General features: G+C 43.6%; 1 protein-coding gene across 3 annotated transcripts in view; it reads left to right on the top strand.

The window, feature by feature from the left end:
* The window catches only part of frmd4b.S (FERM domain containing 4B S homeolog), a 155499-nt gene that overhangs the window by 123908 nt on the left and 5842 nt on the right, over positions 1–25749 (top strand). For all 3 annotated transcript variants that reach the window (XM_018261475.2, XM_041561770.1, XM_018261478.2), the window contains exons 12-21: positions 12772–12848; positions 13340–13478; positions 16818–16953; positions 18032–18165; positions 18267–18386; positions 19391–19619; positions 20405–20461; positions 21502–21637; positions 22011–22130; positions 23013–23818. In XM_018261475.2, coding sequence (XP_018116964.1) covers positions 12772–12848; positions 13340–13478; positions 16818–16953; positions 18032–18165; positions 18267–18386; positions 19391–19619; positions 20405–20461; positions 21502–21637; positions 22011–22130; positions 23013–23818 — 1954 coding nt within the window. The remainder of the gene's footprint in view (positions 1–12771; positions 12849–13339; positions 13479–16817; positions 16954–18031; positions 18166–18266; positions 18387–19390; positions 19620–20404; positions 20462–21501; positions 21638–22010; positions 22131–23012; positions 23819–25749) is intronic.

Here is a 25749-nt window from a genome sequence, read left to right on the forward strand (position 1 = left end):
AATATCACCTACACAAGCTAGTCTGGCCTATCATAACCATCCAATATGATATGCCAATCACAAAGAAGTGTGCAAGTATCAGGTCAGTGATTGACTGGCTGAGGTTCAATCCAGAGGCCAATCCATATCAAATATTCTGGTGCCTCCAGTCATTCTACCCGCCTACCTCTCCGTTGATATTGTGTTGCACAGCATCACTCTGCAGAGCAATGATCCCCAACCAGTGACTTATGAGTAACATGTTGCTCACCAACCCATTGGATGTTGCTCCCAGTGGCCTCAAAGTAGGTGATTATTATTGAATTCCTGGCTTGGAGGCGAGTTTTGGTGCATAAAAACCAAGTGTACTGCCAAACAGAGCCTCCTGTAGGCTGTCAGTCCACATAGGGGCTACCAATAGCTAATTACAGTCCTTATTTGGTGCCCTAATGAATGTATTGCATGCTTAAGTTACTCTCCAATTTATTATACTTTTGAATATCATGGCTGAAAATGGATGGGTATCCCTGCTGTAGAGTATGCTACATCCCAGCCAGAGGTTAATACTGTGTCTGCTGTCATGTTTCTCTGCTCAGCAGTGAGCAATGGCTGTTGTTCAATGTCCGCAACAAGCAAGCAATGCCGGAAATTGTCCTATGCATGAGTATGATTGGATTTGACAGCAAATATGCCCAATAAGTGGGGAGAACTTAACCCTAGACCCTAGAGCAGTGATCCACAACCATTAGCTCGCGAGCAACATGTGCTGTCCAACCCCTTGGATGTTGCTCCCACTGGCCTCAAAGCAGGTGCTTATTTTTGAATTCCAGCCTTGGAGGCAAGTTTTATTGCATTAAAACCAGGTGTACTGCCAAACAGAGCCTTAATGTAAGTTCACATTCCACATAGGGGCTACTAAATGGTACTTACTTGGCACCCTGGAAAATTTTTCATGCTTGTGTTGCTCCCCAACTCCTTTTTCTTCTGAATGTTGCTCAAGGGTTGTAAAGGTTGGGGATCCCTGCCCTAGAGGTATGAGGGAGCAATGCCAACCACTGTAATGCCGTGATGTTACCGTTTTTGCATCTCTGAGCATTTTAGATTTTTGCATTGATGGCTGCTCCGTGAGCTCTCTGGGGCTATTGGTCAACACTGGGTTGCAGGGAGTTCTATTGGCTGTTAACCAAATGCAAATGGTATTACAATGTGACGATACACCCCCAGAGTCCAGAGGGAACCCCAGCATCTCTCCTGCTACTGCTGCTGAATAGTGATGGGCTAATTTATCTGCAAGGCGCAAATTTGCTGCAAATTTCCACTCTTCGCTGCCAGCAAATAAATTTGCGAAATTGCAACGAAAATTAGCCTGCGTCAAAGTTTGTGTTTCGCTAATTTTTCGCAGTTAAACTAGAGAAATTCGCCTATCACTACTGCTGATCTGATCGACAGGCCGATAACATCTCTTGCAGATATTCCACCGCACGGCACAGGCTGTCAGGATTCCGCCTAGACAAGTGCTGACAGTCAGTAGCCTGCCCACATCAGGACTCTCTTGGGGGGGGGAGCAGCTGAAGTCAGATGTTTGCATTGACATGACAGCTCTGGGCTTTAACTATTCTGCTGCCAGAAACAACCGCAGTTTGATTCCTTTGTATTAAGCCAGAGGGGCTGCTCTGTCACTTCCAACAGGTCATTTACCTCTTCTATCCATTCCTCCGGGGTAAATTGCTTGTACCATGCAGCACCCAGGGATGTAGAGAGTTTTATATTTCCACTGACTAAGGGTCTTTTCAGCGCCAATACCCCAACAGAGCAAAGAAACACTATAAACGTCAATTTAAAGGAGAACTAAACCCTAAAAATGAATATGGTTAAAAATGCCATATTTTATATACTGGACTTATTGCACGAGACTAAAGTTTCAGCTTGTCAATAGCAGCAATGATCCAGGACTTCAAACTTGTCACAGGGGGTCACCATCTTGGAAAGTGTCTGTGACACTCACATGCTCAGTGGGCTCTGATTGGCTGTTGAGAAGCTAAGCTTAGGGCTCGTCACTAATTATCCAGCAGAAAATGAGCTTCCCCTGTAATATAAGCTGATGCTACAGGTTTGCTGATTATTAAATTCTGATGCTAATTGCACTGGTTTCTGTGCTGCCATGTAGTAATTATCTGTATTAATTACTAATCAGCCTTATATTGTAACATTTCTATTCTATGTGTACTGTATATTGTGAGTGGGTCCCTAAGCTCAGTAAGTGACAGCAGCACAGAGCATGTGCAGTGAATCAGCAGAAAAGAAGATGGGGAGCTACTGGGGCATCTTTGGAGACACAGATCTTTACTGCTAAAGGGCTGTGGTTGCCTTGGGCTGGTACAGAAGCACAAAACATAAGGTACAACATTTATAGCTACTTCTTTAGTTAAGCTTTAGTTCTCCTTTGATGGTAGTTTCTTGTATGAATATGAGCACATTTCGTGACCATCACTCCAAGTCGGGCGGGGTTGCTATTAGTCATGTTATTGCCCCCACCCACATACACCTGAAACTGCCTGACCCCCATATTAGTATCAGGATGGTGACCCCTGTGTCTCCTTTATCTTTAAGCAACATATGCACTGCAGCACAAACAATAGATTGCAAGCTCTGCTGCTAATAATTAGCACTAATAATAATCAGTGGCACACCCTTGATCCAGGCCTTGTTGCACAATCTGGACCAGTAACTGGTCGGCACACAACTTCCCATTAACTTCCCAGCAGGGGGATATAATTAGAGCCCGGCCTCTAGGCTTCGGTGTGGGTTTCCCGCAGATAATGAAGCATTGATCACGCTGTGCTTCAAATATAAGCAGCAAATGGTGCTGGGAATTCAGATATGCAGGAAAGTAACACATGGAGGCCAATGGTGCAGCCTCCCCGCAGCTGCTGCTCTATAATATACTCACAGTACAGTTGGTTGGGTTGAACGTCATCTTCCAGCAGTGGATCCATCCACCAGGATTATCTGTAGAAATGTCACCCAGTTGTTCATACATTGTTGGGTGGGTAGTATGGTCCAAATCGGCCAAACTGCTGTAGCAAATCCAGGCATGTCCAGCTTTAGTCTTGGATGACATAAAACACAGGGAGAATGTGTTACTTTTTATGACCTTTCTTCTGCTTGGGTGGAAGAGCTGCTCCTTTTGTTGCTGGCTTAAAATGGCAGTGCACCTTTATGTTAGTTTTTAGTATGTCATAGAATGGCTATGGCTTCTTCTGACTCTTTCCAGCTTTCAAATGGAGAGTCATTGAGCCCACCTAAAAAACGAATGCTCTTGTAAGGCTACAAATGCATTGCTATTTCATGTTTTTATATTATCATATTCCAGTCTCTTATTCAAATCAATGCATGGTTGCTAGGGCAGCTTGGATCCTAGAAACCAGATTGCTGAAGCTGCAAACTGGAAAGCGGCTGAATAACTTCTGCAGGACCATTGTGACCCTTTTGGTGAGGTCCTCCTTTTCCATCCATCAGGTTCCACCCTTTGCTAAAGTCATTCCTAGCAGTCTTTAGGTTAAGAGAAGAGAAGCTGACTCCCTCCTAACTCAGCTTCCATATATTTATATGAAGGGAGAATATCACCCCCCCCCACCCAAGTGCCTCTTTATTAGTCTAAACAATCTCAGGTGTTTTCATAACTGAGATCCTTCTTTTCCTTTAAGGGTCAGGGCACACAGGCAGATTCGGGGAGATTAGTCTCCCCGGCGACAAATCTCCTCTTCTTCGGGGCAACAATCTCCCCAAACTGCCTTCCCCTACTTTCTCACCGGCTATAATGAAAAATCGCCAGCGGTGCTTCGTTTTCCGAAGTCGCCCGAAGTTCACTTCAAGGTAGGGGAAGGCAGTTCGGGGAGATTGTTGCCCGAAGAAGAGGCGATTTGTTGTTGGGGCGATTAATCTCCCCGAATCTGTCCGTGTGCCCTTACCCTAATAGAATCCCTTTTCTCAGGACTCTTATCTCGTGCCGTTAAATCCATTAAGTGCAATAGACACCAACACTGCATGACACAGTCTCCCCTAGGTGGGGCGCTAGTGATCCCTTATAAAGGGGAACTTATTGTGTCCCCTAATCAACCTGTTTACTAGAAGAGTAAGTTGCATTTGAGTTTAGCTGGGTCTTTTCCAGCTGTGTTCCCAGTGTAACCAGGAATGTGAGTACAGGCAAGGGCATGCATCGGAATCATGGTAAACAAAGGCAAGCGCATGCCTATTGCGCCTCCTGACAAATGCGACTGACAGGATGACTATAATTAATGCGGCACCATTCCGTAGCCAAGTGTTTGCATTGGGCTGTTTGTCTTGCGAGCTCGCAGCATTCCTGGGCTGGAATGTCACAGTCACACAGGTATCAGCATATGGTAAATTATTGTATTAGTCCATGAAAAATGTATCACGTTATTTAACACAGTCATTAAAGCTGGCCATAGACGCAAAGATAAAGTTGCACGAAAATTTGTTTAATGAGGATTATCCCAGCATTTTTCGTACCATGGCGATTGGTCGTTTAGGACAGGTTAGAAGATTAGAATCCAAAAAACATTGCACCTGAGGAAGGGGTTGTCCCCGAAAGCTTGTGCCACATTTCTGCTGCAATAAAATGCTTTAAAGGCTGGAGTCGGAGTATGGTGTGCTTCTTTTTCCATCTTTCCAACAGGTTAAAAGATTTCTGTTGGCTAACGATAATATCTCCGCACGTATTGCCTATCTGACCATAATGGGTGACTGTCACTTCTATGTGTCGGACATCACTCTCATGCGATTGCTGTCTGTCATTTCATGGCCAGAGCATTATCTGCTACTACTGTATTTAATGGGAATGGTTAGTTGCATGTCGGGCCGTAAGATCGTTGATTTATTCGTTCATTTGATAAGACGCTAAAATCTGCATGTCTATCGCCAGCTTAACTCCTCTGGGCTTTGGAGTAGAGACAAGCTTTTTACTCTCATTCTCTCTTCCAGTGCAAGGGAGAATAATCAGTTCCTCGCATTCTTTTGTGTTGCCTGTGCTCTCACGTATTATAAAGTGATGAATAAACTGGAAAAAGGGAATATTACAACATCAAACTTATTTTTGTGTTGTATGTCAAACACAGTAGCAACTTTAAAGGGAAGCGACTCGTGGCGAAACCTTTCCCCTTAATGATTTCTTTACTGGATTGAACCAGGGGGCACTTCTGCTTTTCTGCCGGTGCCGCACATTTCCTCTGAATTCACACTCAGTGTTACAATCCCACCCCCTGCGTATATTGGTCATGCACCCCTGTGCATTTAAACACCACCTCTGCTTTTATGATCATTACCTTTGGCAGGTAGGGCAAGATGTAGCCTTTAGCTCTTGTTAAAGATGGTAGGTTTAAGTTCTATAGCTACCCCTGCTATAGGTGCTACCCAGTCTTGGGGGGTTGTTTTGCTTATAGTAAGTAGATAGTGCCACCATTTGGACCTTGTTCAAACAGTACAGTCGGTGCTCCCTAAGATTTCCTAAGTGGTTCTTCTACATTGCACATTCTCTACACTTCTCCTGAATGTTTAGACTGCTCCCCAGGGTTCTGCATTAGTTATTCTGACACAAGGAGCTAGAATTTCCGAGATAACAGCTGTATTGTGTAATGTATTAGCTGAGTAATGGAGTATGTTCCCTAACCTTCTACACTCACCCTGTGTCTGGGAGGGAATGACTCATGAATTGGACCCTGCTACAAGCCCCCCATGTACTCAACCCGGTGCATCATTTCCTTGAATAATGATCAGTAGCCTCAAGTTTCCTTTGTTACTATGTAATTGTCTGATCAGGGATGTTCCTTTTGCCTTCCTCCGTGGCACAGTATAGGTGTCTAGTTATATCTACCTGAAGTAATTATCAGTGCTATGATTGGGTCCCCCCTTCCTTCCCAGGTTTCTATTGGTCTGCCTGGCTCCCACCTCTTGGAGTTCCATGATGAAAGTAAAGTGTCGTCCTGAGAACATACTAATGAGTAACCAGTGTCATTAACAGATGTGTGTGTACGGCCAGCATTAGGGACCATATATTGATGTAGGTGGCTTTTCTTAGACTTTACTTTTATTTTTGAAGTTACATCTTTAATTTGAGGTTAAACAATTCCGTTCATGTGGACAATCCAATATCAGGTGTCATTTGGATCAGCGCCACAAGTAGCGGTGATCAACATGCAGAGCCTGTCATTGCCCCCTAAGGTAAAAAGTGTGACTGGCTCAGATGTTCAGACAGAAACACAAACAGACAGACACAAAAGACACTGACACATGTACATAGTGACTAATATCCCACAGTGGGGGGGGAGGTGAAAGTGGGGTCTGAAAGACCATCTGAAACCCATTACTGGCAGCTCGGCTCCACCCGATCATTCACTCGGAGATGAAAAGCATCAGAAACAAAAGTGCACTGGAATCTCTACTCGTTTGGAGAGGTCACTGTCACTGTACATGAATTTGTTTTGGAGAGTCACCTTCTTGCCCATATTGGGCTTTTCCAGTCTTTTGACCCCCAGACCAACACACTGGATTATACTGGCTGGTTGGGTGAGGACTGCATCACCAAATTGTGGTCCTCATCCATCGAGGCTTTCTAACTTGCCTGATAGATATGTTGATGATGTTTGGTCTGATATTGGTTAATCAGGCCATCAAGCCTCATAAATAAAAGTTTATATCTAATGATATCTTGCTTAGTAATGTCATCAACTGTGTTTATTGCTGGACTCTCGTGCCATTATCTGGTCGTGGAGCAGATCGAAGTTGGCCATACACTGGAATCTCTACTCGTTTGGAGAGGTCGCCGTACATGCATCTGTTTTGGTCAGGCACCTTCTTGCCAATATTGGGCTTTTTCAATCTTTTGGCCCCCAAACCCACACACACTGGACCCATTGGGTGAGGACTGCATCAACAAGACACTGTGGTCCTCATCCATTGAGGCTGATATATATGTTGATGATGTTTGGTCTGAAATTGGTTAGGCAGACCATCAAGATGGCTTCATACTGGAGTCAGATAGGAATTTCCCCCCCCCCCTCTGAGTAGGGTTGCCACCTGGTCGGTATTTTACCGGCCTGGCTGGTAAAAATGATGGTTAATCCCAATGTTATTAATAGGGAAAAAAGATAAATAGATAGGAAGGTCTGTATTTTTTTACAGAAAAGGTGGCAACCCTACCTCTGAGGCAAATTGGAGAAGCTTCAAATTGTTTTGTTTTTTGCCTTCCTCTGGATCAACGAGCAGTTAGGCAAGTTAAAATAGAGTTAAAAGGTTGAACTTGATGGACCGTGTCTTTTTTTCAACCTAACTTACTATGTTACTGTGTTACTGGGACCTATAAGTTGCTGACCCGGTCCGGAGGGATCTGTGTATGGCCACCTATAATATAAGGATATCCGACCAAAGACAGGGCTATACCGCACTCAAAGAGATCCACAGGGCCAAAATATATTAGTCAAAAAATAAGTACTTTATTAGTCAAAGTTAAAATATATATATACTGCATCTCCATGAGCCCTACGCATTTCGCACCCACAGGGGCACCCAATAACAGCCCATGATTGACTAATATATTTTAGCCCTGTAGATCTCTTTGAGTGCCAGAAAGCTCTTTCTTTTGTCATATACCCTGGTTTGCCGCTCCCTAAAGCTGTGGGTCTGGCGCTGGAGCACCTGGACCACATCAACTATCTGGTGAGATATTTACTTTCTGTTCCGGAGCACCTTGTTTCTTCTACCGTTGTAGTCACCTATAATATTCTAACCCCAGATATAGGTCCTAGGAAAGAAGTGAACACCAAACTGGGCCATGCAGTTCCCAGAGTGAATTGTGCACCTTGTTAATGCATTTCAAGTAAAGTTAGGCCAATGACACTCAGACATTTTAACCAGTGCTGATACCAACTGTGGTTGAAAGGTCCTTGTCGTGCCATCACTTCTCTCCAAGTTATATTATAGCAAACACCCTGACTCATGCCCACTATAACGGTGGTGGTCCCACAGTAGTGATGTGCGGGCCGGCCTGATAATCGCGGGATGAGTCGGATGGGTTCGGACCTTGCACTCCTTTTTGCTGGTGGCGGGCTGGTGCGGGTTGAGCTCTTCTCCTGCTCTTCCCACCCGCCACCTTCAAATGCCGGCTTCCCGGGTTCTTCTGCTCACGCCGTCCCTTTTGTGATGTCATTGGCGAGGTGGCGCGGTTCTATAAAAGGAAGTTGGGCTCGAGTGGGTGCGGGTGCATGGAGGGCGGGCGGGTGCTAGTCGGGGAAATCCAGACCTGTACATCACTACCCCACAGGGACCATTTGCAGTGTAACTGCATTACATGATTGGAAAGTCACCTGACATTTACAGGCAGTTTACACAAGGTCATGTTGCCTAATAATAGCCTTTATCATAGCATAACTCCTGGGTCACACGCTGGTATCACTATCCGCTGTGGCTAGAAGCCGGTCTGAGATTAGCCGCTGCCATCACGAGAATGAGGAAATGGTGTTATTTTGAGATGAAATGTGGTTTTTAAAACAAATCGCCAGTTCATCCTGACTATGCGGAGGGCTTCCTGGGAGTTTTGTTGTAGTTCTACAACAAGCTGAGAGGGCAAGGTTGGAGCTGTAGATCTGTATTGAGACGATGTGACCATCACCAGGGCTTAGAGAATATCCTGGGTGCCTGTGCCTGATATCCAGTAGAACATGGATGCGCTTCCACACTTGAGACATGGATCAGATCGGTTTAAATCCCAGGAAAACCTGCACTATCACATGCCGGGAATACATTCATTCATTAGTCAGTGGGTGATGGAGCAATGACGCCAGAGACAAGGGTGAGGCCTCCGCACAGCTCCACCCACTCATTCCAGTATCACTTCTGACTGTTCCCTGTAGCATTTTGACATTTCCGGATCAGCGTTGATTATATTTCGGTGTTAAATTATAAAGTAGATATATTTATGTAAAAAATGTGTTCATTACAGGGTAAAACAACATTAGTAATAACCATTTAGTAATTAACACATACTGTACCTGGGTGTGACCGAGTCTGTGTCTTTAATCAGTCAATACCTCATTACAATTAAAGGCACACTAGCACGTCTGTCTTATAAAAGAAGGGCAAGCCATACCCTAGGGCAGTGATCCCCAACCAGTAGCTTGTGAGCAACATGTTGCTCCCCAACCCCTTGGATGTTGCTCCCAGTGGCCTCAAAGCAGGTGCTTGTTTTTCAATGTCAGTCTTGGAGACAAGTTTTGGTTGTATAAAAACCAGGTGTACTGCCAAACAGAGCCCCAATGAAGGTTGCCAATCCACATGCGGGCCAATCACAGCCCTTATATGGCACCCCAAGAACATTTTTCATGCTTATGTTGCTCTCCAACTCCTTTTACTTCTGAATGTTGCTCACTGGTTTAAAAGGTTGGGGATCCGTGCCCTAGTGGATGCATTGTAGACTTCCTAGTTGCCTGCGGAGAGTTGCTGGGAGTTAGGAAGTGACTTCTGGTGTCTACCATGTTGCATATTTGCTTTTATCTAAGGCTTTTTCTTATATTGGATACACAGGTTGGTCATTGTCCAGTTTGGCCACCAATGCACTGGGATAAATCAGGATGATCCAATCGGTTGGCCCCTGAGTTGACAATCGGTTCATAATGGGGACCTAGCGTGACCAATTTAGAAAGACCCACATCAACCTGCCCAACATATATCTGCCCAATCTTTGTCCAAATATCAGGTTGATGTCCTACCTGTTGTTAGGACATCATACAATGGGCAATAAGTTGTCCTCTCAGTATGGAGTAGCTTTGTACTATAGGGGGGCAGGGGCCAAGAGCAATAGGGGTCCTGGTGGCAAAAAGACAGATGGGGTGTGCAGAAGAAACACTGTTTGGATTCTCCCAAAAAATTTTTGCCATCCTTGAAATTACACTAGCAAGGCTGCCAATAGATACCCAGATATGGAAGGGCAGTTTGGCTGGCTTTAACCTTACTACCCCGCCATTGTTCTGCTACTCTGGGGCGGGTGGCAGTTTTTACAGGCCATTCTGCTGGATCATAGTAGGTGGCCCTGAAACATAAAAAGTAAAGGGACAGTTTTGAGTCATAATTACAGAATCTGGTAGGGGACCAATTGTGGCCCCCAAATTGAAAGTAATAAATAAAGGCTTAGAGCAGTTATCCCCAACCAGTAGCTCGTGAGTAACATGTTGCTCTCCAACCCCTTGGATGTTGCTCTCAGGGTCCTCAAAGCAGGTGCTTATTTTTGAATTCCAGGCTTGGAGGCAAGTTTTAATTGCATAAAAACTAAGTAATGTGCCAAGTAGAGCCTCTTGTAGGCTGCCAGTCCACATAGGGGCTACCAAATAGCCAATCACAGCCCTTATTTGGCACCCAAGGGACTTTTTCATGTTTGTGTTGCTCCTCAACTCTGATTACATTTGAATGTGGCTTACTGGTAAAAAAGGCTGGGGACCCCTGGCTTGACATTTATCAAGGGTCAAATTTCGAATCCATGTGAGTTATTTAAAACGCCCATGAACTCGAAATTTTATCAATCAAAATGTACTATAAAAATCTCGTTTTTTAAACGGGTGAATTCAATTCGTATTTTAAAAACTCGAAGGAAGGCTGCAGACAACCCAAATTAATCCCTGGACGTCTCCTATTGACTCAAACAGCAATTCGGCAGGTTTTAAGTGCAGAATAGTCAAATTTGAGTTCTTAAAGGGCCAGAGTATGATAAATCTCGAAAATCGAATTCGAATTTTTTGAAAAACTCGAATGGAATTTGATTGACTCCCTAGTCAAATTTCACAGCTTTGACCATAAAAAAAACGTGAAAATTCAAATTTGAATTTTCAATTCAAACCTTGATAAATCTGCCCCTATGTGTATAAACAGAATAAGTATAACCTTACAGATATAAACAGGAGTCCGTGGGGAGAATTGTCTGTGTCCTGCAGAGCTTGCAGTCTAGAGAGAGTATTTTCATTTCTTATCAGCTGATCCCCTTTTACTGCTAGGGTCTGGCCACACGGACAGATTCGGGGAGATTAGTCACCAGGCGACAAATCTCCTCTTCTTCGCGGCAACTAATCTCCCCGATCTGCCTTCCCCTGCCTTCCGCCAGCTAAAATGTAAATCGCCTGGGGCTGACACACGGAAAGCTTCGTTTTCCGAAGTCGCCCATAATTGCCTCACGAGGAAACTTCGGATGACTTCGGAAAACGAAGTGCTCCGTGTGCCTGCCCCCAGGCTGGCGGAAGGCACAGGGGTCGCCGCGAACAAGAGGAGATTTGTCACCTGGCGATTAATCTCCCCAAATCTGCCCGTGTTGCCAGACCCTTAGGGTAAGGGCACACCTGGAGATTCGGGGCGATTTAGTTGCCCGGTGACTAATCGCCTCTTGTTTAGGGTGACTAATCTCCCCGAACTGCTTCCCCTGTCTTCCGTCTGCTTCAATGAAAAAAACGCCTGCGTCAGTGCACTCGCGTCGCTTCGATTACTGAAGTTGCCCGCAGTTTACTCGTGAGGAAACTTCAGAAATCTAAGCGCCGCGAGTGCATTGGCGCAGGCGTTTTTTCATTGAAGCAGACGGAAGACACGGGGGAAGCAGTTCGGGGAGATTAGTCGCCCTAAAGAAGAGGCGATTAGTCGCCGGGCGACTAAATCTCCCAGAACTCCAGGTATACCCCTGCCCTTAGAGGGAATGCAGATAAGGAGCGTGTGTATATTCTGATTAGTATCAAGCAGAATTAACAGCAGCATGAAAACCAAACTGTTGAGAGGAGGAGGAGGTGGTGTGGAGCCTTATCAGTGCAAAGTGGGTGGAAGGCAGGAGCTGTCATACTGATGATGTCACAAGTGGGCAGAGACAGAGGAGTTTCACTCAGTGCTGTCTCAGTGCTGACAGGAGGTTGCGGGAAGCAGCCGACAGTGCAGAGCCCAGTGCAGAGCCCAGTGCAGAGCCCAGGAGTATTGTACAATGGGAAGATAATCTGTTCATCAGTAAGTACAGAGGGGGCTGCGGGTGGTAACTGGGGGGCTACTTATCCCCTGCCCATAATAATGAGACCCTTTTGTTTCACATTCCGGGAGCCAGGAGTCCTTCATAGTGTTAGGGATTAGCGACATCCAAAGGCTGCTCAGTTTCAATAAAGCGACTAATGAAAGGCAAAGGCACTAAAGATCTGTGTTAAAGTCTGTGTTATCCCTACTAATTCCTATGTGATCCCTGGCATGAGAAGCGGCACTGATACCTGTCACACCCCAGTGATGGGGCAACTTGCACCTCTTTGTAGCCACAAATATTCATTGCTGGGAATGAACTCAGGTACACACTTACATATAGGCTCCATAATGTTCTGTTACACAAATTAATTAGCTTTACAGTGTGTGCAATTACCCAGGGGAACTCCACGCTGGTTACACTCTACACAGATTAGTAGAGGTTTAGCACTTAATCCACTGCCTCTGTGCCGGTAACCAGTAACAGACGTGGGCACTTTAAAGGATCACAGCTCCTCCAGTTCAATATAATGTCATTTGTGCTGTTACTGCTGAACGCAGGGCTTTGTTGCTGCTGTTGGACTACAACTCCCAGAGTTCTCTGCCTGGATACTGAGGATTGTAGTTGAACAGAAGCGGTGCGCCTATAGGTTACAAGTGGTGAGTGCAGAGACTATTGTAGGGGGGTTTGTTTCTGCTGTAAGTGTAATACAGATGATATATAGTGACAATATTGTCTCCCCCCTCCAGTTATTTCAGTGGAAGCAGCTGGAAAACCTGTACTTCAGAGAGAAGAAATTCGCAGTGGAAGTGAACGATCCCCGCAGGTGAGTAAGTAGTGAATTCCTGGTGCAACAGGTTTTTGTGCGAGGGAAGAACAGGAATTACACGATCACTAGTCTCGCACCATTGGGTCCAGCCCTGGTCTCTGTAAACACCGTCTCGCTGCCTCTGCTGCCGTAGAGCAACGTCGCATGTTACCTGCATGTAAAGTGCATTGTTAGAAGTGCTTTCAGTCAATAGCTTGCACTGCTTCCATGCCCTTGTAGCATTACAGCATGGGGTCCTCTGGATGTTGTTGAACTACTACACCCTCAACCCTTTAACTTTTGGGAGCTGCAGTTCTACAACAGTCTCTTCTTTTACTGTTTAATGAGTATCCAGACTTTGTCTTCAATCCTGAGCTCCCTGGCCTGCATTCTGTATTAATCTTACTGTATATATGAATAATAGATTGAATATTCCCCTTAGTAGGGGTGTAGGACTGGATTCCTTGGCCCTTCAGCAAAGTATTCTTATAGGCTTATTCTTATTTCAGAATCTCCGCGTCAAGAAGATCCTTCGGGCAGAGCAGCCTCGTCATTCAGACCTGGTATGCGAACAACTCCCTCATCAAATCCATATGGGTGATGGCAATTAGTCAGCACCAGTTCTACTTGGACAGAAAGCAGAGCAAGGTACGACCCCTGCACCGAGTCTGTCTCACATTCCACAGCTTGTTTGGGGGATTTTTGGGTTAACGAGAGAGAGAGAGAGAGAGAGAGACTTAACCTTCCAAATAACTCTTATTATGATATAGATAAGGGGCTAACATGCAGTGGGTTGCTAGGCCCGGCCATAGCAACCAGACATTTGTTCAAATGCCAGAGTGAAAGCAGGACACTGACTGCTTATAGGAAATGGGTGATAATGTAGAGATCATAGGGTCAGGGCACACAGGCAGATTCAGGGATATTCCTCTTCTTCTGGGCGACTAATCTCCCTGAACTGCCTCCCCAAGTGCCATCCCGTCGGCATTTTACATTTTAGCCGGTAGGATGGCGCTTGTCGATTCGCTTTCTGAAGTTGCCTCACGAGGAAACTTCGGGCAACTTCAGAAAACGAATTGCGCCGAGTGCCATCCCGCCGGCGACTTTCATTATAGCCAGCGGCTAGTTCAGGGAGATTGGTATCCCCGAAGACGCTGGGTGACTAATTTCCCCGAATCTGCCTGTGTCCCCCTACCCTTAAAGGGATATTGTCATGGGAAAACATGATTTTTTCAAAACACATCAGTTAATAGTGCTGCTCCAGCAGAATTCTGCACTGAAATCCATTTCTCAAAAGAGCAAACAGATTTTTTTATATTCAATTTTGAAATCTGACATGGGGCTAGACATATTGTCAGTTTCCCAGCTGCCCCAGTCATGTAACTTGTGCCTGCACTTTAGGATGGAACTACTTTCTGGCAGGCTGTTATTTGAATGTGTCTCAGTGGGACTTGGCTTTTACTATTGAGTGCCGTTTTCTTTTCTACCGGGCAGCTATTATCTTGTGTTAGGAAGCTGCTATCTGGTTACCTTCCCATTGTTCTGTTGTTTGGCTGCTGGGGGAAAAGGGAGGGGGTGACATCACTTTAACTTGCAGTAAAGAGTGACTGAAGTTTATCAGAGCACAAGTCACATGAATGGGGGCAGCTGGGAAACTGACAAAATGTCTAGCCCTATGTCAGATTTCAAAATTAAATATAAAAAAATCTGTTTGCTCTTTTGAGAAATGGATTTCAGTGCAGAATTCTGCTGGAGCAGCACTATTAACTGATGCTTTTTGAAAAAAACATGTTTTCCCATGACAGTATCCCTTTAAGGGAAATGTTGAACATTCAGGATTGGAGCCAGACAGGCAGTTGCACTACTATGAACACAAGACAGTTTTGTTTATTTGAATTGCTTTTGTCTGGTTAAAGCCTTCATTGTGCATATAAATCACAAAGAAATCAACAGGGAAAACATTTGGGTGTCTGAGAAGCATTTTGCAGTCCCGCTCGCTCTGCAGGGAGTCGCAGCCATCTTATGGGAAACGCGGGTGTTTATTATCAGGCAGCTGTGGATTCTCACTGCCGATATAGCAGCACATTAGGATTTTTCACACCTCCGCTGTTTATCCAGCCTGGGAAGCTTGTTAAAGGCATTTTTGCAGGAACAGCCTGCTGCACGGGAAGGGGTGACTGCTCTAGAACCTGTCTGTCTGATTGGGACGTCTGGACACAGAGACGACTGTCATTCAACAAGCCATACCTCCCAACATTTTGGAAATAAAAAGAGGGACACAAAAGTTGTAGCGCGGCGAAAAAAAATAGCCTCACCCCCTAATTACCATGTTAATTTTACAAAATTTGGCAGGTTATGAAAGTTTTGCTAATGAAGGTGAATTGCCCTTTAAGTTGTGAGTCTTTTTCCCAAGGGACCTGTTATCTTATATTGTTACAATTGCTTATTTGCTTATCTCGAAATTGTTACAAAAGTATCTTATCTGCTGCTCTGGCTGTTCTGGGCTCTCTGCCAAAAGCCAATTAAGTTAGAAACATTGGGGGTCGTTTATAAACTTTGCGCAAGGCAGATGGTTCGCGCAGTGAATATATTTGCCCAGCGCATGGTTATATTTATAAAGCTGAATAAGTGTGGTGCAAACAGAATTGTATATTTTTTTTTTTCACAATGCGAATGTCTATAAGAGCTTTTTAAATATGTCAAATATCGCAAATTGCGAATATTTATGCGCACACTCTGTGGCTGAATTACGCCACAAGTTTCTAAATATTCGCAAAACAGTTTCGCAAAGTGCGAATTTAATTTACTGTCAACTAGAGATGCGCCAAATCCAGGATTCAGTTCGGGATTCTGCCTTTTTCAGCAGGATTCGGCCAAATCCTTCTGCCCAACCAAATCCTAATTTGCATATGCAAATTAGGGGCGGGGTGGGAAATTGCGTGACTTGTTGTCAAAAACAAGGAAGTAAAAAAAGTTTCCCCCTTCCCACCCCTAATTTGCATATGCAAATCAGGATTCGGTTCGGTATTAGGCCAAATCTATAGCAAAGGATTCGGGGGTTCGGCCGAATCCAAAATAGTGGATTCGGTGCATCCCTACTGTCAACGCTATTTTAGCGCACAACAACCTCGCACATTGGGTGCGCTCGCGCGAAGGCCCGTCGCATTTGCACGCCATTTGTGAAAATTTATTCACAATGCGAAATCGCAAAAACCAGAAAGACGGGCAGAGCAGTGCAATATATTAGAGTTCCGGAAAAAACATGCACAATACAACCATTTGCGAAAAAATATGTGCGGCGTGAATTTTATAAATGACTCCCATTGTTTCTTTTTCTGGCTGTTCAGTGCAGGGGACTGCGGGTTGAGCTGGACTTTCCAGTACAAACGAGGGACTGCGGGTTGAGCTGTTAAAAGAGGGACTGTCCCTCTAAAAACTGGACAATTGGGAGATATGGCTCAGCATCTGCATCATCCTGGCTGAGCATGCTGGGAATTGTGGTTCACAAGCATTCCTGGTCATGCATTTTGAATCACAGAGCTGACTTTAGGGGTTGCCTCCAGAGGGCAGTGGTTTTACACAGTTCACAGCTCTCCATATAAAATGGGTAATAAGGCAACACGGTGATTGTGGAAGGGACTGTAACTGTGGGATAGTTTTAGTTCAACAGCAGCTGGGGCTTACAACAGGTTGGATCGCTTCATGTAAATAACAAAATGTCTTTGTCTGTTGGTTCCTAGAGGAGGAAGGGGTGTCCTTATTAAGTACAGGGAACTGCGGGCCCCCACACCAGCTGCTGCTTCATTTAAACCCCCCCTAGTCCAGCTTGGATTTAACTTTCACCAACTGCTGAACAATGTCAGGCTCTGGGGTCTGTAGGGAAAGGGGCCTAAATGCCAATAAATGTACCATCAGTCGTCAGTGCCATTCCCTTGGCCATAGAAAATCAGATGCATCTTAATTATTATTATTATTGCTTTCCCGCAGGCAAAAATCCCAAGTGCAAGGAGTCTGGACGATATCGCCATGGACCTGACCGAAGGCGGGACTACTAAAGTGGCCAGAATAGTCGAAGGAAAAAATCCACTAATCATGACAAGTAGCGGCAGCCTGATCTCTTCAGGTACAACTTAGTCCTCCTACTTCTCCAGTACATTTAATTTAATCTTAAATATATGTCAATAGAGGTGCCCAGTAATAGGGGACATAATCAATTAACATATATCCCAAGTAACTGGCCCCAGGACAGTGTAAGAGCATTAGACACCCCAGTATATTAGATATACTGTATAAACAATGCAATCTGTTGGGAAAAGATCTGTTCTTTATTCAGGGGACGGTGGATAAAGGGGATGAGATTAAGAACTTGAAGATGATTGGTAAGGGTGGTCCCAGACCCCTGGGTGTAAGCGCCACTTGTAAACATTATGAAAATATAGGTATAGAATAAACTGTAGCCAATCAGAGCAATCTGATGTTCACAGGGCTAGAGCAAGTAGCCAATCAGAGCACTGTAATGTTCACAATTCACATGTAGCAGCCAATAAGAACCTCACAAATACGTGACAATCAGCTTCCAGTGTAGTTTAAAGGACCAGTAACGTCAACATTTTTTTTAAAAATATTTGTTTGTATATAACGGAACAAAAAACACCAAGGCATATTTAACTTTAAAATCGCAAGGTCTTTAATGAAAAATAACTTACCGAAACGCCGCTTGTGCTCCTCTTCAGAAAAGGCGACACGGCGATGGTCCATCGTGCAGCGCTCGATTTCTCCTCCCTGGTTATCTCCTATAGAAGGCAGGGAGGAGAAATCAAGTGCCGCACAATGGATCGCCTTTTCTGAAGAGGAGCGCAAGCGGAGTTTGTGTAACTTAATTTTTAATAAAGACTTTGTGATTTTAAAGTTAAACATGTATTGGTGGTTTTTTTCATTATATATTATCATTCATTATTATAAGAATTTTTTTTTAAAAAAAAATGTTGACGTTACTGGTCCTTTAATTACCCACTTATACACTGACATTTAGCCATACCAATTAGCCCAGTATAATGCTGTTTTTTTATTATGGGGAAACATTCCAGCCAATAAATAGGGTCGGTAAATAAAATCAGTGAGATCATGTGACAGCTCATTGTATGGATGACGTGTGACCCAAACACCATGTTCTCACAAAAGGGGCTCATTTTATTTTCCAGGTTCCCAAGATTCTGAAATCACAGAAGATCAGCGAATGGAGAAAATTCAGGAGCTAAAGAAGAAAGAGGAGGCGCTGCAGAACATCCTGCTGAAAAAGATTGAAGAGTTAAAGAAAATATGCCTGCGAGAAGCTGTAAGTCATTTTAAGGACCCCCATGGGCCACCATACACCCATACACACCCTTTCCTACAGAATCCCCTGGGCTCATCAGCGGCCTGTTGTTCTGTTCACAGGAGCTGACCGGAAAGCTTCCTACTGAATATCCTCTGATTCCCGGGGAGAAGGCCCCCAATGTCCGAAGGCGAATGGGAACAACTTTTAAATTTAATGAAAATATTCTTCACTCAGATGAAGTAAGTACACTGTATACTCCTCTTCTTCTTCTTCATTTACAGTAGGGGGTACATTATCCCTTATAATACATGAGTGATACTCAGAGTTCCCTGTATAACTCAGCCTGCAGCCTTGTGTCTTTATATGGTCACAGAACAACCCCTCAGTGACTTCTAATATCCTTATCAATTACAGTAGGGGGTACATTATCCCTTATAATACATGAGTGATACTCAGAGTTCCCTGTATAACTCAGCCTGCAGCCTTGTGCCTTTATATGGTCACAGAACAACCCCTCAGTGACTTCTAATATCCTTATCATTTACAGTAGGGGGTACATTATCCCTTATAATACGAGTGATACTCAGAGTTCCCTGTATAACTCAGCCTGCAGCCTTGTGCCTTTATATGGTCACAGAACAACCCCTCAGTGACATCTAATATCCTTATCAATTACAGTAGGGGGTACATTATCCCTTATAATACATGAGTGATACTCAGAGTTCCCTGTATAACTCAGCCTGCAGCCTTGTGCCTTTATATGGTCACAGAACAACCCCTCAGTGACTTCTAATATCCTTATCATTTACAGTAGGAGGTACATTATCCCTTATAACACATGAATGATACTCAGAGTTCCCTGTATAACTCAGCCTGCAGCCTTGTGCCTTTATATGGTCACAGAACAACCCCTCAGTGACTTCTAATATCCTTATCATTTACAGTAGGGGGTATATTATCCCTTATAATACATGAGTGATACTCAGAGTTCCCTGTATAACCCAGCCCTCATTAGGCCATTATCTCCAATTAACACATACTGCTCATATCTTGTAAGAATGATGGATGTTTTCTCCTTTTGACTTTTCAAATGAGTCTCATCAAGTTCCTAACTGACCTTAGAGGGTGTCAGACTTGCAGGCTTGGAGGCAAGGATACTGGGATTTGTAGCCCAGGTTGACATGTCCGTACATAAAGCTTTTCTGCAGTCGTGAGCTCATCGTCATTCTAATTTATTATCTAGGATCCCGCCTTACAAGAGCTGGAACACAAATTCCTCATTCAGCAACAACTGGTCGAAGCCACCAAGAGACTGGCCTCTGAGCCAGATCTGAGCAAAAATGTGAAAAGGAAAAGGAAGCAGGACTATAGCGACTCCATCAAGAAACTTCAAGAATTTGAAAGTACCATCAACGAATTCAGAGTCAAGAGTGGGAAAACACCCACCAAGAGGGCATCTATGATCCTACAAGGTAAATATCTCTGGTGGCATTTCATATACAGACCTCCATACACCTGTCCAGCATCTCATTCCAACACTCTCTTTGCGGCCTCTGGGAAGGTTCCCCTAGATGTTGGTGGTATTTGCTTGAATTTTTGCTTGAAGAGGTGGGGCACTGATGTTGGGTCCAAACCAGGCTTGTATCAGTTCATCCCACTGGTGGGTTGGGTCAAGGTTGTCTGCAGTCCAGTCAAGCTCTTCCAATTCTGTAAACCAATTTTCTTTGCTTAAAGAGCAATTTTTAAACGATAGATACTGTAAGGCAGTGGGAATTTATTTTCTTTGTATACATGGTTGGTTCACCCAGTATAAGCAGTGTTTCCCAAACTGGTTGGCCCTGGTGGGACCTGGAGAAGAGGCTAGGGGGGGCTCTGCCTTAAGGGCAGCTAGGATAAGATTTGAGATGGCTGCTTTTTTGCTGTTTACTCCTGAAACACCTAGTCTAGGGTCAAATAGATATTTCCTGCTCTATATACTGATGGAAAAAAATGTATTTGACCTGAACCAAACTATCTGCCATCGGATTATTGTAGGTTTCAATCAGTACAGCCATTTTTCCAGCCTATGGTATAGACCTGAGATTTAGTCTGGAAACTATTGGGGTTGTACATTACTATGGCAAGAATTTGTGTGCAGTAGCCCATAACACCACTTGGCTTTGATCATCCCAAAGTTTGTTGTGTCTTCCCACAGTAATTACAACATGTTTAGCACTTCCTGTGATAACGTTCTTCTGTTTTTTTCATATTATTACAGACGATATTATCCCATCTGAAACCAGCTCCTTGTCCGATACGACGACATTCGAGGATGGTAGGTCTCCCATTCACCCGTATCAGCATAATACTATGTATAGAGGCACAATAAAAATCATTCTGCAATTAATCTTTGGGTGCTGGTAGATAAATGTCTTAATTGAAGATAGCTCAGCATCCCTTCAATATAATAATAATAATAACAATATTAGGGTGTTTAGGTGAGGTGGCTTGAACCTCCTTGAGGGACACCAATCACATGCATTTTTATTACAGGTATGGGACCTGTTGTCCAGTATCTTTATACCTTAAGTCTACTAGAAAATCATGTAAACATTAAATAAACCCAATAGGCTGGTTTTGCTTCCAATAAGGACTAATTATATCTTAGTTGGGATCAAGTACAAGCTACTGTTTTATTATTATAAAGAAAAAGGAAATCATTTGTAAAAATTTGGATTATTTTATTATAATGGAGTCTATGGGAGATGACCTTTCCGTAATTCAGAGCTTTCTGGATAAAGGGTCCCATACCTGTACTATATTGGTGTATGGAGCTTTGCTCGTTTATCAGCCAACGCTCAATGGATGATTGGAAAATGTCTCCATGTTGGTGCATCATCTAATGAGGAAGTGAAGATATTCCAAAGCTCTTCTTCACTTCCTGCTGTTGATCAATCAAACAAAGGTGGGATTTTGTACTGACCTGTGTATGGCCACAAATAATATCTGTATGGGGAAGGGTTTCTTTCTTTTATGACTTTATTGGCAAATTCTTACGTGTTAATTTCTGAATGTTTCGAGTGCTTTTCAGATAACAACAGTGGGATTTTACCTAGAGATCAGTTGTTGGTTTCATTTCATGGGATATAGGAGTAACCACTGAAAAGTCACCTTTCCCATTTGTCATCTATAGATTGAACTCAGAGTGGGTTTCATATATTTGCAGAGTTCTGTGACGAATAATCTTTTGGTATTTAAAGCTTGATAAACACCGGGGGTTTGGCATGGAGGTGCCTGAACTGCAGGCCATTTTTTTTAACGTGTTAAGTATTAACTCTGATAACGTTTCTTTCTGCCTTTCCGTCCGTTGAACAGATGAATCACAGTTTCCCCAAGGTCAGAGGCTGCATAACTCGCCCACGGTGCACCTCACCAAGTCCATAGGAGCAGACAGAGGCCTTCACAGGAAGATTTCCCTCAACGAGCAGTTTTCGGAGATGCGGGTGACGAGGTAGAGTGTGTTGCAAGATTTTTCTGGCTTTATTTTAGGAACCATTTCTGTGTGTTTACTCCGACCTGAGTGTGTTGGATAAAGCTAGTTAGAAACCCCATCAATCCTACCAGAATTGTTTGGCCCAGTAAGTGCTGAACTGCCGCGGGGCTTGTTATTTTCTCTTCGATTTCTGTGAATCTCAAGAACATTAATGTTGTAGGTGCGGGTGGAATATAAATAACTTCAAACACATAATAAAGCATTGCATCAACCATAGTTTCAGCACAAGTCTATAGATCTGAACCCCAAAATGGGTTTTAGGGTGGGATACAATGAAAGGAGTCATTTAAAATTGTATTTTTCATTCGGTCATTTTTTTCTATATCAACAGAGAACTGTCTTCAACACACAGCAGCCCGTATAAAACCAAGGAGAGGAAGCCTCACGGAGGGAGAAGCATGCCTTCCACACCTGTACTAACTCGCAATGCCTTCAGCAGCAGCCACCTCCAGTAAGTTCAAGCTTGTACATATTTATTTCTGGCAGGGACATGGGAGATCTTAAAAAGCTGGAAGTGCAATCACTTCGCTGTGCTCCCAGGTGTATAGACGACAGCAAATAAGTATTCTCCCCAAATGTCTTGCTAGGTGGGCTTTTTTAGGTGTATCTACAGCAACATTCTTTCCAAATCTCTACCATAACTGATCAACAGGTTGAGTCCCCCTGCCACTATTCCAGTGATATAATTATATATAATACACAATAGCCATGACTATCTTGTAAAGTATATCCTTATAAACAGTGACTAGTGATGTCATCAGTTATAAACGGTGAGTAGTGATGTCATTTCTGTCACATGACTCACTGAAACTTGTGTATTATAATAAATAAAGTACCTCTTGTTTGAAAATTTGAGGATATTAGAAGTCACCTCGGAGTTCCATGACCTTCAGCCTCGTGCTTTTATATGGTCATGGAACTCCTTGGTGACTTATAATATCCTTATAATACACAAAAGCCATGAATATATTGTCAATTATATCCTTATAAACGGTGAGTACTGATGTCATCAGTTATAAACGGTGAGTTCTGATGTCATTTCTGTCACATGACTCACTGAAACTTGTGTATTATAATAAATAAAGTACCCCTTGTTACAAAATATGAGGATATTAGAAATAACCTCGGAGTTCCATGACTTGTATAAAAAGGATTTTATATGGTCATGAAACTTCTCGGTAACTTATAATATCCTCATAATTTACAAGAGGGGGTACTTTATTCACTATATTTATATGTAACCATATATTGAGAGGAGCATGACATAATGTGCCTGTACATTGGAGTGCAACATGACTCTGTGACAATTATTTAATGCTTTTTTTCCCATTAGGAACGAGGGAACGCCTCAATACAACAGGCAGCGCCGGGGCAGCTTGGAATCTCATACTCCGATCCTTACGGACACCGTGGATGGAACTCCCTCCTTCTCCATCTCAAAGAGTCAGCGGAGCAACAGCACGGAGGTGTTAGACGACGGTTCCTCCTGCACCAGCCAGTCAAGCTCGGAATATTATTCAACTCCCCCCAAACACAACCCCTGTTACACTACTCAGACCCTGGACAACAGCTCTAGAGACAGACGGAGGCACAAGAGACAGAACTTCTCCACTGCCAATTCAGGGAGCATGCCCAACCTAGCAAACCGGGACGCCAGAAACAGCATGTACCAAACAGCCCAGAACCAGCCTACGTCCAGCTACTTTATTTCTGGATATTCCCCCTACCCAGAAACAGACCCCTACTACAATGGAGGGTACATTTATGAGAACAATTCAGAGGGGCAGTACAGTGTGAATCCCACCTACCGCTCATCCAATCACTATGGCTATGAGCAGTATAGGGACGTTCGATATGATGGAGACCAGTACATACCCTCTCAGAACCCCTATGCAACGCTCAGGCACCCGAGGAAAAACCCGGTTGCAAAGACAACAGAGCAGATTGCTAAAAACATCAAAAAGGCCATTGTGGGTGAACATCTGAGGGGCTGGTACCAGAGAGCCTCCTATCAGAAGGACATTGGCCACGGACTGCAGGGCATCATAGAAGGAGATCGGGGATCACAGCGGAGTTTATGTTTTGCCTCAATGCATGTCCCTTCCTCTCCCAGCACCCACGCTCCATCCTGCTCTTCAGGTAGGCTTTAAAGGGAAAACAAACCCTGCTTATACAGCCTGTACATTCACTTTATTATAATCAATATCAGTCTCACTTATTTGCATATTTGTGTTTATTGTAGGGATGCACCGAATCCACTATACCGAACCAAATCCAAATCCTAATTTCCATATGCAAATTAGGGGTGGGAAGAGGGAAACCTTTTTTACTTCCTTGTTTTGTGACAAAAAGTCATGCAATTTCCCTCCCATCCCCTAATTTGCATATGCAAATTCGCATTCGGTTCAGCCAGGCAGATGGATTCGCCGAATCCTGCTGGAATCCCGAACCGAATCCTGGATTCGGTGCATCCCTAGTTTATTTATATGAGCCCCAGCAAAGCCGCTTTGACTATCATTGTCCCCAAATGATAAGGAAGCAGTGGGCAACTCAAAAATAATCAGTGTCACTTAAAGGGAATGTAAAGGCAAAAAAATAAAATCCCATTTTTACTTTCTTTAATGAAAAAGAAATCTATCTCCAATATACTTTAATTAGAAAATGTCTATCGTTTTTATAAGAAACCTGCCTGTATGCAGTCAGAGGCATAACTATAGAGGAAGCAGCTGCAGGGGGTCCAAGAGATATAGGGGCACCACGAGGCCTAAATTCATATACAATTTAAATAAATATTTTTAAAACTGGTCAACCTGGGGGCCTGATAAATAATCTGCTCTGGGGCCCTGTACTATCTAGTTTCACCACTATATGCAGTGAAATTCCCCCTTCGTTTACTTGCTCTGACTGCTGTGGATAGGAAAATTCAGACAGTCCCTAACTGTTCTGCAGGGAAAGGATCATACTTTCAAATAGCATACGGGGAACCCCTCACCTTACTTCCCAGAACTCAGCCGCTTTATTTGTTTCCCTGTAGAGCAGCCAGCGACCGAGTAGAGATTCATATCTGCAGCAGGCAGAAAAAAGTAAACGAAGGAGGAATTTCACTGCATACAGTCAGGTTTCTTATAAAAACAGTAAAGATTTATTATTGGGGATATGTTTCTTTTTAAATTAATAAAGTAAAAATGGGATTTTATTTTTGCCTTTACATCCCCTTTACTGTTTCCAACTCCAGCTGCAGGGACAAAGATCATGGAGCCAGATTTAAACAGATAAACTGAGATTCTATTTGGAGGATTATTTTGCTGCAGCCACTGGTTCTGCAGAGTTGGAGAAAGTTTGTATTAAACAATACAAAAACTATAAAATCCACATTAGAATACATGACAACACAGGACCCAGTACAGTCTGTATATTCTGATTATTAATCAGTCTTGCTGTATCAGCTTCTGGCAGATATTATTTGACTTGTGCTGTTTTGATCATTTATGACGACCTCTAAGCAGCCCAGATCACACTGAGCATGTGCACAGTCTTGGTCTTGGTCAAAGATGTTTAACAAAGTTACAAGATGGTGACCCCCTGTGGCCAACTTTGAAAACGGCTTGTGGTGCAGTAAGTTCATGTTTATGTTTAGTAAACAAAATACAGCATTTCTAGCATTATTCTATTGTAGACTTTAGTTTCCCTTTAAACCCCAGACAAAAGGTGCAAGAGCATTAAGGGGTGGAAGCGGCAGAGCACTTAAGTCCTGCATCTGGACAGTCTCAGCACCTTTACCTGGCACTCCCTAACTTGTGTGTCTGAATGAAGTGCAAGTTAAAGGGGCAAGAGGGAGACACTTAAACGCCTCTCCCAGCCAGTAATACAGAGCTGCCCTCTCCTTTTAGACTGTAAGCTCTATTGAGCAGGACCCTTCCAAGTTAGTAATTGTATGGAATTTGCATTTTTTGATGTATGCATCCTCCTATTGTACTGAGCTGGGGGATATGTTGGAATTTTATAAATACATGATAATATTAATAAAGTTCATGGACATAGAGTTACACGTTTCTGCTGTTATTATCTTT

The sequence above is a fragment of the Xenopus laevis genome, chromosome 4S (genome assembly GCF_017654675.1).
Source record: "Xenopus laevis strain J_2021 chromosome 4S, Xenopus_laevis_v10.1, whole genome shotgun sequence".
Classification (NCBI taxonomy): Eukaryota; Metazoa; Chordata; class Amphibia; order Anura; family Pipidae; genus Xenopus; species Xenopus laevis.